At 48.4% G+C, this 14730-nt stretch overlaps 1 protein-coding gene across 3 annotated transcripts in view; it reads right to left on the reverse strand.

Annotated features, from left to right (window-relative positions):
• Positions 1-14730, reverse strand: part of Bcat1 (branched chain amino acid transaminase 1) — an 87736-nt gene that overhangs the window by 24256 nt on the left and 48750 nt on the right. For all 3 annotated transcript variants that reach the window (XM_045139477.1, XM_045139478.1, XM_045139479.1), the window contains 2 exons: positions 14280-14399; positions 3824-3987 (listed from right to left, as the gene is read on the reverse strand). In XM_045139477.1, the coding sequence (XP_044995412.1) occupies positions 3824-3987; positions 14280-14399 (284 nt within the window). The remainder of the gene's footprint in view (positions 1-3823; positions 3988-14279; positions 14400-14730) is intronic.

Here is a 14730-nt window from a genome sequence, read left to right on the forward strand (position 1 = left end):
TGAGATTTTGCTACATCTTACAGTGAATGGTTTCTCTCATGCATCTCATATGTAAAATGTCCTTTAATATACTGAAAAAAGATAGAACAGGGCATGGTGATGCACGCTTTTACTCCCAGCACTGGGGAGGCAGAGGTAGGAGGATCGCCGTGAGTTCGAGGCCACCCTGAGACTCCATAGTAAATTCCAGGTCAGCCTGGGCTAGAGTGAGACCCTATCTCAGAAAAAAAAAAAAAAAAAAAAACAATGTAAGGTGAACAGGGCTGGAGCGATGGCTCAGGGACTAAGGTGCTTCCTTGCAAAGCCAAGGGCCTGAGTTCAGTTTGCTAGCACAAGCAAGGTGTGGTGGTACACAGCCTCAATCCCAGTACTCAGGAGGCAGAGGTAGGAGGATCGCCATGAGTTCGAGGCCACCCTGAGACTACATGGTGAATTCCAGGTCAGCCAGAGCTACAGACCCTACCTCAAGAGAAAAAAAAAATAAAAAAGGAGAAAGAAAGAAAGATGCTAGCCTTTCACAGACAAAAATACACTCAAGAATGGACACCAAGGGCTGGAGAGATGGCTTAGCGGTTAAGCACTTGCCTGTGAAGCCTAAGGACCCTGGTTCAAGACTCGATTCCCCAGGACCCACGTTAGCCAGATGAACAAGGAGACGCACGCATCTGGAGTTCATTTGCAGTGGCTGGAGGCCCTGACGCGCTCATTCTCTCCCTCTCCCTCTCTCCCTCTCTCTCTCTTTCTCTCTGGCACTCTCAAATAAATAAAAATAAACAAGAATGGACTCCAGGTGGGATCAGCCTAAGAACCTTCCTTCCACTCCTCTCGCACTGGCCTCCTTGACGCCTGCCACTTGCCAGCTCCATCCCCGCACCAGCACAGGATCGCAGGTCAAGTGTGACAGACAGGCCTCGGCCCAGAGACAAGGGACAACTGAGACCAAACGACTGTGTGGTTACTCGGCGATGTCTTCAGAGGAAATTGTCCAGAGACAAGGGGGACACTGTCAGGATCCAAACAAGCTGGCGCTGGGCATGGTGGTGAGCATGCGGGTAATCCAGAATGTGGGATGCTGAGATAGAAGTTAGTGTGTGTATCACCACCCTGCCACGCAGCAAGACCCAATCTCCAAGCCGACAGAAACAGGGTCACTTGCCCCAAACCTCCCCAAAGCGATGACAGCCGAGAGGCTGTGCAGCCATGGCTATTACACGTGCTACGTCTTCCCGCCTCAGCCCTCACATACGTTCCGTTGATGGCACGTGTTTCGGACTGCCGCTCATAACTGCCTGCTGTTGCCTATGGGGTGCTCCGGTCCACACAACTATGTGACGGGGATCCCCCCCTCCACCCAGTAAGAAGCCACGCTGACAATGACGCAGGTGCGCGGTGGTAGAATGTCTGTCATCTCTCATATGACACAGGTCATACCTAGACACAAGAGTAACTACTGACTGTGGCAGGATGCACAGGGATATTTTTATATTCTGTATTTTAAAGATATCTGTAAAAACAAAGCATACCTACATGCTATGAATGCTTTTACACGTGCATGCTATTAATGTTCTTTTTTGTTTATTTTTATTTATTTATTTATTTGAGAAAGAGAGAGAAAGAGGAAGATAGAGAGAGAGGAAATGGGCACACCAAGGCCCCCAGCCACTGCAAACAAACTTTAGATGCATGCGTCACCTGTGCATCTGCTTTACATTGCATATTGGGGAATCGAACCTGGGTCCTCAGGCTTTGCAGGCGAGCGCCTTAACCACTAAGCCATCTCCCCAGCCCTCATTTAACCTCGTCCCCCAGCCAAGGTGTCCGTGCAGCATGAATGCTACCAACGGACATGATCTCTACTGAATGTCGAGAGAAGTTCCTGAGCCACTCATGAGTTGCATACGCTCTGGTAATTACCTCGACCCATGCTCATGCCAGCGAGCATGCTCAGTGGTGTGAGCACACGCATGCACACACACACACACACACACACACGTACACACATGCATGCACACATGTACAGACATGCATCTACCCAGATGTGTTACGCACGCAGGTACACACATGCACATGCATGGGCGCATCTGCATGTACACACGCATATACACACAAACACCAAGGGAAAGAAAAAAACTAGTTGGGAGAAAAAGACTCAGCGGGAGAGAGGGGGCAAAAAGAAAGCAATGGGAGGTGATTATGATCAAAAGACATCTCATACATGTACAAAAACTGGCAGTAAAAGAAGAAGAAGAAGAGGGAGAGGGAGAGGGAAGAGAAGGAGAAATCGCAGGTCTCAGAAATGTGGCTAACTACTTAAGTGGGACAAGAGCAAGATTCTCTTAATGCTCGGTGGCTTTAGGAAAGGTAAGGTGGGCTGGAGAGATGGCTCAGCGGTTAGGCGCTTGCCTATGAAGCCTAAGGACCCTGGTTTGAGGCTCGGTTCCCCAGGACCCACGTTAGCCAGATGAACAAGGGGGCGCACGCATCTGGAGTTCGTCTGCAGTGGCTGGAGGCCCTGGAGCGCCCATTCTCTCTGTATCTCTCTCTCTCTCTCTCTCTCTCTCTCTCTCTCTACTTCTTTGTCACTCTCAAATTTAAAAAAATAAAATAAAATAAAAACTGGGGGAAAAAAAGGTACGTTATTTTCAAGCTTTGTAAGTATTTTGTATTTATTTATTTGCAAGAGAGAATGGGCACACCCGGGCCTCTAGGCACGCAAACAAATTCCAGAAGCATGAGCCACCTTGTGCATCTGGCTTACATGGGTTCTGGGGAGTCGGATCTGGGTACCCACTACCTTCTTAGGACACTAGGCCTGACTGGGTGTGCTGACACACACCTTTAATCCTAGCACTTGGGAGGTTCAGGTAGACACTGTGGGTTCAAGGCCAGCCTGGGAGACTTAGCTTCCCCCGGAGACCAGCCGCACGATCTCCGGTTTCCTGTTACACAAGTGGTTCTGCCCCTCGCTTTCGCCTAGAGAGACTAGAACTCAGAGCCCAGCAGCGCTGCCGGCGCCCGGCTTCCTCTGCAGCTAGCTTAGAGCAGACAAAGACGGAGGGACCCCCAGGCTTCTCTGAACTGGAGGCGCTGGGCGAACACCTCCCTGCAGCAGCCCACCCTCTACACGCACCCTGAGAAGTGCAGTTGCCCCTGTAAGTGGGGTTCACAGGGAACTTGAGGAAGCCTGTCAAATGCAGTGACCCTGCCTCACTCACTCAGAGCAGATCACGGACCTGAACCTCCTGAGGCTTAGGTTGCCGAGGCACCTTCTGGGACCTGTCGCCACCCCGGGTGCACGATGCCCGTCACCACTGCCGGCCCCCGAGAGCCCGTGGAAGCTCACCCTGCTGTTCCGATCGCCCCCAGCCCCATCCCCGAGGCCTTCCTAATTCGAGGCCAAGCCCGCCCCTGAAATTGGCCAGCACTTTTTCAAATGCTTTTATTCCCTGCCAGCCTCCATATGGCCTGAGACTGGCCTAACAGCCAAAGCAAGACTGTCCCTCAGCCAGTCGCAGCTGGTGTGGCTGCACCCTCGTCCAGACAACCACTCGGGGCCAACGGTGACCGCCGATCCATCCCAGTGCCAGATGCTCCACTGCCAAGTACCAGCCCGCGGGCCAAAGGGGACGGAGCCCGGGCCACTTCACTCAAGAACCCGGTTGCCATTCGCATCTAACTCAGGCAGCCCCCGCCTCTTCTGCATCCCGGCCCACGTCTCTCCCATCCGAGAGGACAGCTGCATGCTTGAAGACCATCAGACAGGTCCCGACTGAAGGGGAGCGACAGCTACTAAGCGATCACCCCGCCACGCACACTGGCTTACCCTCCCATCTTGCAGTCTCCAGTGCCACCTTCCCACGCTCTGACGTACTTCGGATTGGCCCACAGAGACACTGGCTTAAAGGTTCCACTGGAAAAATAAGGCCCCACCGGGCTCAGGATGACGTAGAGCAGGGCTTTCGTAGGTTTCTTCACTCCAAGAGAAGGCTGTGACAGACAGAAAACACACACGTGGGACGTACAACCTAGACACTCGCCTTAAAGTCTACACTAGCGGGCTGGAGGGATGGCGTAGCGGTTAAGCGCTTGCCTGTGAAGCCTAAGGACCCCGGTTCGAGGCTCGGTTCCCCAGGTCCCACGTTAGCCAGATGCACAAGGGGGCGCACGCGTCTGGAGTTCGTTTGCAGAGGCTGGAAGCCCTGGCGTGTCCATTCTCTCTCTCTTCCTCTATCTGTCTTTCTCTCTGTGTCTGTCGCTCTCAAATAAATAAATAATTAATTAAAAAAAAAAAAGTCTACACTAGCCCTGTGTCTACCCCCCAGAAGGGGACTAGCCAGTCAAAGCCTTTTAAGGGTTGAAAATTGGGGGACTTAAGCTTCATGGTGGCTTGTCTTCTGAATTGGGATTTTTAGAGAAAAAGCAATTTGTCCACTGTGGATGCTGCAGCTGTCGATAGTTTTTGTTTGTTTGTTTTTGTCTTTTCCCAAGATAGGGTCTCAGTGTAGACCAGGCTGGCCTTGAACTCACAACCACCCTTCTACCTCAGCCTCCAGAGTGCTGGGGTTAAAGGTGTGCACCACCACACCCAACTTGAGATGCGTATTTTTTTCAGCTTTTTTTTTGGGGGGGGGGGCTTATATTATTCATTTCAGAGAGAGAGAAAGGAGAGAGTAAGTGTGACAGAGACTTCACCTGCTGCAAACAAACTCCAGATACATGCGCCACCTTGTGCATCTGGCTTACGTAGGTCCTGGGGAATTGAACCTATGTCCTTTGGCTTTGCAGGCAAATGCCTTTACCGCTAAGCCATCACTCCAGCCTGAGATGCATTTTTTTTTAATGTTTTATTTTATTTTATTTGTTTGACAGACAAAGAAAGGAAGATAGAGAATGGGCACGCCAGGGGCCTGTCACCATTTCAAATGAACTCCAGACATTTGCACCCCCTTGTGCATCTGGCTTACGTGGGTCCTGGGGAATCAAAGATGGGTCCTTAGGCTTTACAAGCAAGCCACTTAACCACTAAGGCATCTCTTCAGCCCACCGCTTGTCAATTTGACAGGATCTAGAATCACCTAGGATACAAACGTCTGGGTGTATCTATGAGTTTCAAGATGAGGTTAATTTGGAAGGAAGATCCATCCTAGTAGGTTCCAAGGCTGAATAAAAAGAAGGCATGCTGATGCAATGTGGCCAGCACCCGGAGCTCCGTGCCTGCCCACCGTGATGGGCTACGTCCTCCAACTGAACCAGAATAAACCCTTCTTTACGTTACCTGTTGCTGTTGTTGTTTTGATTTAAATATCTATTTATTTATTTGAGAGAGAGAATGGGTGCACCAGGCTTCTCTTTGCTGCAAACAAACTCCAGATATGCGGGCCACTTTGTGCATCTGGCTTTACGTAGGTACTGGAGGAATTGAACCTAAAAGCTGTCAAGTTTTGTAAGCAAGTGCCTTTAACTGCTGAGCCATCTCTCCAACCTAATTTTTTTTTGTTTTTCTCTCTGATGTAGGGTCTCACTCTTGCCTAGGCTGGCCTGGAACTCAGTGTTCCTTCTACCTCATCCTTCCAAGTGCTGGGATTAAATGAAGTTTTAACAAGTTGTTTGTCATAGCGGCAAGAAATGTAATAATAAATGCAGGCTGTGTAACACCCTCCAAGTTTGCATTGGCTGGGAAGTGAAAACAGAAACAAAAAAAAAAAAAACAACTAGGGTTTACTAGGGTTTTAGTTAATGGAGGTAAAATAAACTACTTGCTTTTTTCAAGTTGTCTGGTTTCCCAAAACGCAGGGAGCACAGCAGGCTACACGAAGGTCTTCAGCACTGGTGGGTGTCACCTGCTCGGAGTCACTTAACAGAGAGTGCAAATAACGCAAGGAAACCACATGGAGGAGAGGTGACTCGGCAAAGACAGAAGACACACTTTCTCCCACACGCTGCAAAATCTAAAGCCAGCAATGGGAGGGGAAATACATACAAATTCCCCCAGCACAAAAACTTCTGTTAAGGGGCTGGAGAAATGGCTCAGCAGTTAAGGCACTTGCCTGCAAAACCTAATGACCAGAGTTCAATTCCCCAGCACCCATATAAAGCCGGATGCACAAGGTGAAACATGCATCTGGGTTTCCTTTGCAGTGGCTAAAGGCCCTGGTTCACCCATTCATATTCTCTCTCTCTCTCTCATCTATCTCTGTTCACAAATAAATAAAATATATATATATATATATAAATTTCTGTTAAGTAGGGTCCAATGATTTATTACAAAAGAAAATTGAGAGCCTAAAAGTTTGTGGGTTTTTTGCTTGCTTTTCTTATTTTATCTATTTACTTGAGAAAGAGAGAACGGGTGTACGCCAGGGCCTCCAGCTGCTGCAAGCAAGCTCCAGATGCATGCACCACTTTGTGCATCTGGCTTACCTGAGTCCTAAGGAATCAAACCTGGGTCCTTTGGCTTTGCAGCAAGCGCCTTAACCACTAAGCCGTATCTCCGGCCCATTTTCTTATTTTTTTAAGCTAGGGTCTCACTCTAGTCTGGGCTGACCTAGAACTCACTTTGTAGCCCAGGCTACTCACTGGTCTCAAATATCCTTGGATTCTCCCACCTCGGTCTCCCCAGTGCTGAAATTACAGGTGTGAGCCACCAATCACAGCTCCAGTTCATCTATTATTTTTTGTTGTTGTTGTTGTTGTTTTTCAAGGCAGTGTTTCACTCTAGCCCAGGCTGACCTGGAATTCACTATGTAGTCTCAGGCTGGCATCGAACTCATGGTGATCCTCCTACCTCTGCCTCCCAAGTGCTGGGATTAAAGGCATGCGCCACCACGCCCGGAAAGTTTCTGTATTGTGATAACAAAAAGTCCCGCTGAGATGTGCAATGCAAGAACCCAGAGAGAAAGTCATGCTCCTCCTCCTCCTCAACATCATCATCTTCTTTATGTAGCACCCACTGGCGGTCAGCCTTCGCACGGAGGTGGGCAAGTGTCACATGATCAGTGGCAATGAAAGAGGAGGCGACCTGTCTAGACTATCATGCGCCCCGCAGTGATATAACAAGCTGAAAACTGACGACACGTATCTAAATCTCCATTATGCTTGTGTTTACGACACATTGTGCCACCACCTCCTGGGCCCGCCATGCCACATGCATGTGGTCAAGAACCAAGAAATGCCTGGAAAGGATTATACTAAGTGAGGTAACCCAGACCCAGAAAGCCAAGCGCTGTTCTCTCTCATATGTGGATCCTAGCTACAGATGACTGGGCTTCTGCGTGAGAATGAAAATACTTAGTAGCAGAGGCCAGTAAGTTGAAAAGGAGACATAAAGGGTGGAGAAAGGAAGGGAGGAGGATACTTAATAGGTTGATATTATACATATGTAATTACAATGATTGTAATGGGGAGGTAATATGATGGAGAATGGAATTTCAAATGGGAAAGTGTGGGGGTGGGGAGGGAGGGATTTACCATGGGATATATTTTATAATCATGGAAAATGTTAATAAAAAAAAATTTAAAAAAAAAAAAGAACCAAGAAATAGGGCTGGAGAGATGGCTTAGCGGTTAAGCGCTTGCCTGTGAAGCCTAAGGACCCCGGTTCGAGGCTCGGTTCCCCAGGTCCCACGTTAGCCAGATGCACAAGGGGGCGCACGCGTCTGGAGTTCGTCTGCAGAGGCTGGAAGCCCTGGTGCACCCATTCTCTCTCTTTCCCTCTATCTGTCTTTCTCTCTGTGTCTGTCGCTCTCAAATAAATAAATAAAAAATGAACAAATATCTCTTAAAAAAAAAAAAAAAGAACCAAGAAATAGCAGCAGCCTCTGGGATGACTCAAAAGGCACCACGATGCTGGGAAGAGGAGCGCTCAGCACTGAGACATCTCGATCACACCTTCCAAGGCTCAGGCTCCGCTGTGGAAGAGGTGGCGGAAAGAATGTAAGAGCCAAAGGAAGGGTAGGACTCCTTACAACGTGCTCCTCCACACACAAAATAGCCTGACACTACCTACACAAGACCATCGTAACAGGAGGAAAAGATGACAACATAAAAATAAGAGAGACTGGGGCTGGAGAGATGGCTTAATGGTTAAGTCGCATACCTACAAAGCCTAAGGACCCAGGTTCAATTCTCCAGGTCCCTCATAAGCCAGATGCTCATAGTGGTGCATGTGTCTGGAGTTCGTCTGCAGTGTCTAGAAACCCTGGTACGCCCATTCTCATTCTCTCTCTCTCTCTTACACATACGCTGTAATAAATAAATAAATAAAAATAAAATATTTTTTAAAATAAATAAAAGAGACTGACTGAATATGATGGAGAGTGGAGTTATGAAAGGGAAAGTGAGGAGGGGTGGAATTATCATGGTTTATTGTCTATAATTATGGAAGTTGTCAGTAATAAAAATAAATCAATTTACAAAAAAGAAGAATCAAGAAATAGTTGGGCATGGTGGCGCACGCCTTTAATCCCAGCACTCGGGAGGCAGAGGTAGGAGGATCGCCATGAGTTCGAGGCCACCCTGAGACTCCATAGTGAATTCCAGGTCAGCCTGGGCTAGAGTGAGACCCTTCCTGGAAAAACTAAAAAAAGAAAAAGAGAAATAAAGTGCTCATGTGTGTATGAAAAGTTGACCGCCCCCATCAGGGCCCTCCAGCAGAGAATCAAGCAGGGCTGTGTCCCCGAACAAACCGATGATGGACAAAGGGTGACTGACGTCGAGAAATGGGTCTGCAAGCAGTACAAGGGGCCACCTTCGGCCAGTGGGTGTCTGTTCATCACTGAGGAGCTCAGAGGAAATTCAGAATCCACCCCCAACCCACAAGGAGAGCCAGGACGCAGGGCCTGCCCCTACGTTGCGTCTCGCTGTTTGGGAAGGTGACCTGGCTTTGATGCACCTTGACGATCTGATCACTGAACTTTTTATTTACTAGGAGTCTTGAAGGTACAATGACACTGGAGTGGCTGGACAAGGAGCTGGACGTGAGGTAACCAAGGAGATGGCAGCTGCACGCGTGGCCCTGCCTCCCGATCGGGCAGGGAGTTACATAAGAGCAATTCAAGGCAAAAGGACTGCATCTGTCTGTCTCCTCAGGTCAGAATGCCCCTGGGTGGGCAGATGACCTTGAGGCTACAGACGGATTGTTCTTCATATATCAGAAACTAAGGCTCCGGGGAACCTCCCAATTGCCACACAGAATCACCCAGGAAGGGTCTGCAAGCTAAAAAGGACCTTGGCTTCATTACACTATCATTTTCAGGGTGACTCTCATGCTCCCACTCTTTTTTTTTTTAAATTATTTATTTATTTATTTGAGAGCGACAGACACAGAGAGAAAGACAGATAGAGGGAGAGAGAGAGAATGGGCGCGCCAGGGCTTCCAGCCTCTGCAAACGAACTCCAGACGCGTGCGCCCCCTTGTGCATCTGGCTAACGTGGGACCTGGGGAACCGAGCCTCGAACCGGGGTCCTTAGGCTTCACAGGCAAACGCTTAACCGCTAAGCCATCTCTCCAGCCCTTGTTTGTTTTTTTTATTAACTCTGCTGATAAGGAACTGAGAAGCGGGCTGGGGAGATGGCGCCGTGGTTGAAGACCCTTGCTCGCAAGCCCGTCTGCCCAAGTTCACTCCCGCAGCACTCATGTAAAGCTAGGCCGAGAGTGCACAGGAGTCGCGATGCCCCGAGAGCCTAGGGCAATGGGAGGTGGAGCCAGGAGGATCTGGAAGCTAGGGGCCCAGCCAAAATGGTTCGCGCAGTAGGAAAACAAGAAGAGAGACCCTGTCTCCAGGAAAGAAAATGAAGAGAATAAACACCTTGATGTTGTGTTCTGACCTCCCCCTGCACCCGATGGTACACATGCGCACACACACATGTGTGCGTGCACACACACACACACACACACACACACACACACAGAGTAGAAAAAGAGAGGACAGGGGAGATGGCTCAGTGGCTAAAGGACCTCGCTTGTAAAGTCTCCAGCCTGCGGTTCAATTCCCCAGTACCCACATAGAGGAGCCAGATGCACAAAGTGGCGCATGCGTCTGGGGTTCATCTGCAGTGGCAACGGGCCCTGGTGCACCCACATGTACACACACTCTCAGATAGATTCTTAAAAAATAAAATAAAATGTAAAAAAAAAAAAAAAGGAGTTAAACATAATTTAGAGGTTCAGTATAGCTACTGGGAATCACCTAAGTATTCCACCTAGCTTCTAAATTTCTGAGTAAAATATCTCATTTACAAACCACCTAAGAGTATTTTACTACCTCTGACAAGAATGACTGGCATGTATTTAAAACAAAATCAAAGGAAAATTACCCTGTTCAGGGTGGAGGAGGCCGCGACACTGCGGAGGGTGTGTTTGGCATGAACAAGGCTAGAAATTCAGTCCCAGGACCAAAGGGGAAAAATTCAACTCATTCATTTCCTTCCTGGACTTTGACAACTAAACCTGCATTTATTCCACCAGGTGGCAGTATTGAGAGTCCAGATGGAAAACAACAGGAATCATTCCGTGCGTGAAATTGGCTTCTGGGGATGAGGGGGAATCATCCTTTTTCACTTCTTAAAATTTTATTTATTTTATTTTGGGGGACAAGGTCTCATGTAACCCAAGCTTGCCTCAAACTCTCTCTACTGCTGAGGATGACCTCGAACTTCTAACCCTCCTGCTACTACCTCGCCAGTGCCGGGATAGATTACAGGTGAGGTCCCTGGATGGATTCGGCCTGGTTTACGGGGGCTGGCGGCTGCGCCCAGGGCTGGGCAAACGCTGTACCACTGAGCAACAGTCCCAGCCATTGCAGGACGACTTTTGAAAAGCTTTTTATTCTTCTCTATTAGCATCTTAGGTTATTTGAACATATATACAATGGGAAAGGTTATTTTTTAAACTCCATGAAGTGAGGAGCACAAAATTCCAGGTATTTTTTGTTTGTTTTTTATTTTTCTTGTTTTGTGGGTTTTTTTTTTTTTTTTTTTTTTTTTTGAGGCAGGGTCTCACTACTCTAGCCAAGGCTGAACTGGAATCCAGTCTGCAGCCCAAGCTGGCATCAAACTCACTAGGATCCTCCTGCCTCAGCCTCTCAAGTGCTGGGATTAAAGGGGTGCACCACCACACCCGACTCAAATATTGTTTCTTAAAACAGAGGCCACATTACCTTTGAGGTTGCAGATGATAATTTGCTTATACGTAAATACCTGCAAGAAAGCATGGGCTGGAGAGATGGCTTAGCGGTTAAGCACTTGCCTATGAAGCCTAAGGACCCACGTTAGCCAGATGCACAAGGGGGCGCATGTGTCTGGAGTTCCTTTGCAGTGGCTGGAGGCCCTGGCGCGCCCATTCGCTTTCTCTCTCTCCCCACCCCCCATAGTTCTCTCTGTCACTCTCAAATAAATAAATGAAACAAAAAAATAAAATAAAGAAAATATGAATGTGTGTGTATGTGAAGACTTTTTTACTTCCTAAGCAATGCCTCACAATAAGACAATCCAGGTATATTTTGCATAAAAGGACGAGCCTGAGTAAGATAGGAATCAAAGGGACAGTTCACAGTTGACACTCACCACCACTTTCTGGGTCAGTTAGAAATTCCTTCATGGAAAGGCAAGCCTGTCAGAAGGTATTTGAAGGGTGGCAGAAAGGAGTCAGTGAGCTGAGAAATGCTATTAGTCTGCATTCCGACCTGGAAGGCAGAACAGGGGAACTTGAGAAGAACCGTGCCAGGGGAGAGCAGGGATCGGAAGAGGAAGATTCACCCCGGAGCGCCTCGCCCCTCGTTTCAACCCCACCACCCCTTGCCAAACAGGGGGTTACATCGTGGGAGGAGAGACTGATTCCAGTTCTTGGGGGGCTGAGACAGGAATTGGGGAGTAGTTCACGGCCAGCCTCAGCTCCATAGCAATTTTGACGCTATGTGACGACACCTCGTCGTGAGGGAAAATACATAAATAAAATCTAAAATGAAAGGAAGCGATACAGAATGAAGATGGGAGGGAGGGAGGCTTTAAGACTGAGGCCCCAGGGGTCCATATGGGGCCTTGAAAATCACAAAAATGCAAAAACAAGGAGCCTGGAGAAAGATTTAAAAATAACTCACGGACTGGAGAGATGGCTTAGCGGTTAAGCACTTGCCTGTGAAGCCTAAGGACCCCGGTTCAAGGCCCGGTTCCCCAGGTCCCACGTTAGCCAGATGCACAAGGGGGCACACGCATCTGGAGTTCATTTGCAGAAGCTGGAAGCCCTGGCGCGCCCATTCTCTCTCTCTCTCTCTCTCTCTCTCTCTCTCTCTCTCTCTCTCTCTCAAATAAATAAATAAAATGAACAAAAATATTTTAAAAATAACTCACTATTATACATTGGGACTTTCAAGGTACTTTACAAAACTCATATAACAACCTAGGAAGTTGACAGTTATGGTTTTTTAAAAAAATATTTTATTTTTATTTATTTATTGGAGAAAGAGAGAGAATGGGCATGCCAGGGCCTCCGGCCACTGCAAACGAACTCCAGACACAAGCACCACCTAGCGTGCATGTGTGACCTTGTGCGCTTGCATCCCTGTGCGTCTGTCTGTCTTACATGGGACCTACAGAGTTGAACGTGAGTTCTTAGGCTTGGCAGGCAAGTGCCTTCACCAATAAGCCAGCTCTCCAGCCCTGCATGTGTGGTTTGCTTGTTAATCATAGACTTTAAAAAAGAGTCAGACTTTCTTACTTTTACTCATTTACTTCTCTACATTTCACTGCCCAGGACACTCTGCAAAGAACACGATTATGAGCTGGAGAGATGGCTTACTCATTAAGCACTTGCCTGTGAAGCCTAAGGACCCCGGTTCGAGGCTCGATTCCCCAGGGCCCACGTTAGCCAGATGCACAAGGGGGCGCACGCATCTGGAGTTCGTTTGCAGTGGCTGGAGGCCCTGGTGTTCTCATTCTCTCTCTCTCTCTCTCTCTCTCTCTTAAATAAATAAATAAAAATAAACAACAATAACAAAAATAAAAGAACAAGATTATCTTTGACTTGCATTCTGCTCCAGGCTTGGAAAGACCATCTGTCTTAATAAGACATTCTTTTTAATTTGAGAGTGACAGAGAAAGAGGCAGATAGAGAATGGGTGCTCCAGGGCTTCCAGCCACTGCAAATGAACTCCAGATGCATGCGCCACCCTGCACATCTGGCTTACGTGGGTCCTGGGGAAATCGAGCCTCGAACCGGGGTCCTTAGGCTTCACAGGCAAGCGCTTAACCACTAAGCCATCTCTCCAGCCCAGGTCGTGCTTTATAGAAAAAGGCTTTACAGGCAGGAGCGGTGCCTCATGCCTGTGATCGTAGCACTTGAGAGGCAGAGGCAGGAGGATTTCACTGTGTTGGAGGTCAGCCTGGGATACACGAGACCCTGTTTCAAAACACGTAACAAAACAACAGCAAAAATAAAACGACACCGCTGGGCAAATGAAATATAGCGTGGGCCACTCGGTGGCATTGCTATAGGCAACAGCCCTGTCCTGGGAGGGATAACAGGTTGGCTTCGACGCATGATCAAGGATTTGAAGGGCACCTCTGCAAACAGTGGCCCCGCACCTCGACTGATGGATGTCTCGAAGAGTGAACGGAACGAGAAAAAGAAAGGCTGACACCTGTCTGCATATTGTGTGTCCTCCTAGAGGTCTTGACCTCTGGCCTAAAGACGCCAGTGACGTCAGGACAGGAAAGGCGGCTCTGGGGTTGCTAGGTCCCCGCCACCCCAGAAGACCTGGACATGCCTCCCTTCCTCAGCCCCGCCCCCCACTACTCACAACCCACTGATGCCTGTATCTGAACACCCTCTGGAGTTCAGCCCTGGAGTTGGGAAGCTGTTTGGAGATCACTCTTTTTTGTTTGCTTGTTTATTTTTACTTATTTATTTAAGAGCGACAGACACAGAGAAAAAGAGGCAGAGAGAAAGAGAGAGAATGGGCGCGCCAGGGCCTCCAGCCACTGCAAACGAACTCCAGACGCGTGCGCCCCCTTGTGCATCTGGCTAACGTGGGACCTGGGGAACCGAGCCTCGAAACAGGGTCCTTAGGCTTCACAGGCAAATGCTTAACCGCTAAGCCATCTCTCCAGCCTAAGATCACTCTTTTTGTCACTGACCAGAAGATAGCCAACAAAGTTGCTAGAGTCTCTCTCTCTCACTCACTCACAGATGAACTCTCTGTGACCACTGAGCTCGCTGGACATGATCCACCACCACCACCACCGGTGCCTAGAATACTTTCACGCAAAAGGGAGCCAGGCCGCACCTCGATTCCGACGAACGTGGGCCGGATGTACAGACTGGCAGAGGGAGAATAGGGAACCCACTCTTGATCCACCAGCACCAGCCGCTGAATACATTCTAGAAGTTCTCCCTGGTCGAACATCTGCAAGAACAGAATAGACAATTTCGGGTCACCGCCGCAGAACTGACAGGATGCGCTTCCCAGATGAGGCATAAATGGGTCCAAATTAACAGGCTTTGATCCTTTAGAACAGAAACAGTGCCCGTGAAAAAAATCCACACAAAAGTATGTTTCTGTGATTTCGCCCCTAAAATTATGGAATCATTTACATGGAAAAGATAAGAAATCGGATCCTTACCTCTTATCGTAGCCACGAATCAATTATAATTGAATTTCATCCTCAAATGTAACAAAAATATTGTGACTTTTATTAAGATTGGACACCTGTGACCTCTTGTTCTACCCCCAAATC

Source organism: Jaculus jaculus, chromosome 22, assembly GCF_020740685.1.
Source record: "Jaculus jaculus isolate mJacJac1 chromosome 22, mJacJac1.mat.Y.cur, whole genome shotgun sequence".
Taxonomy (NCBI): Eukaryota; Metazoa; Chordata; class Mammalia; order Rodentia; family Dipodidae; genus Jaculus; species Jaculus jaculus.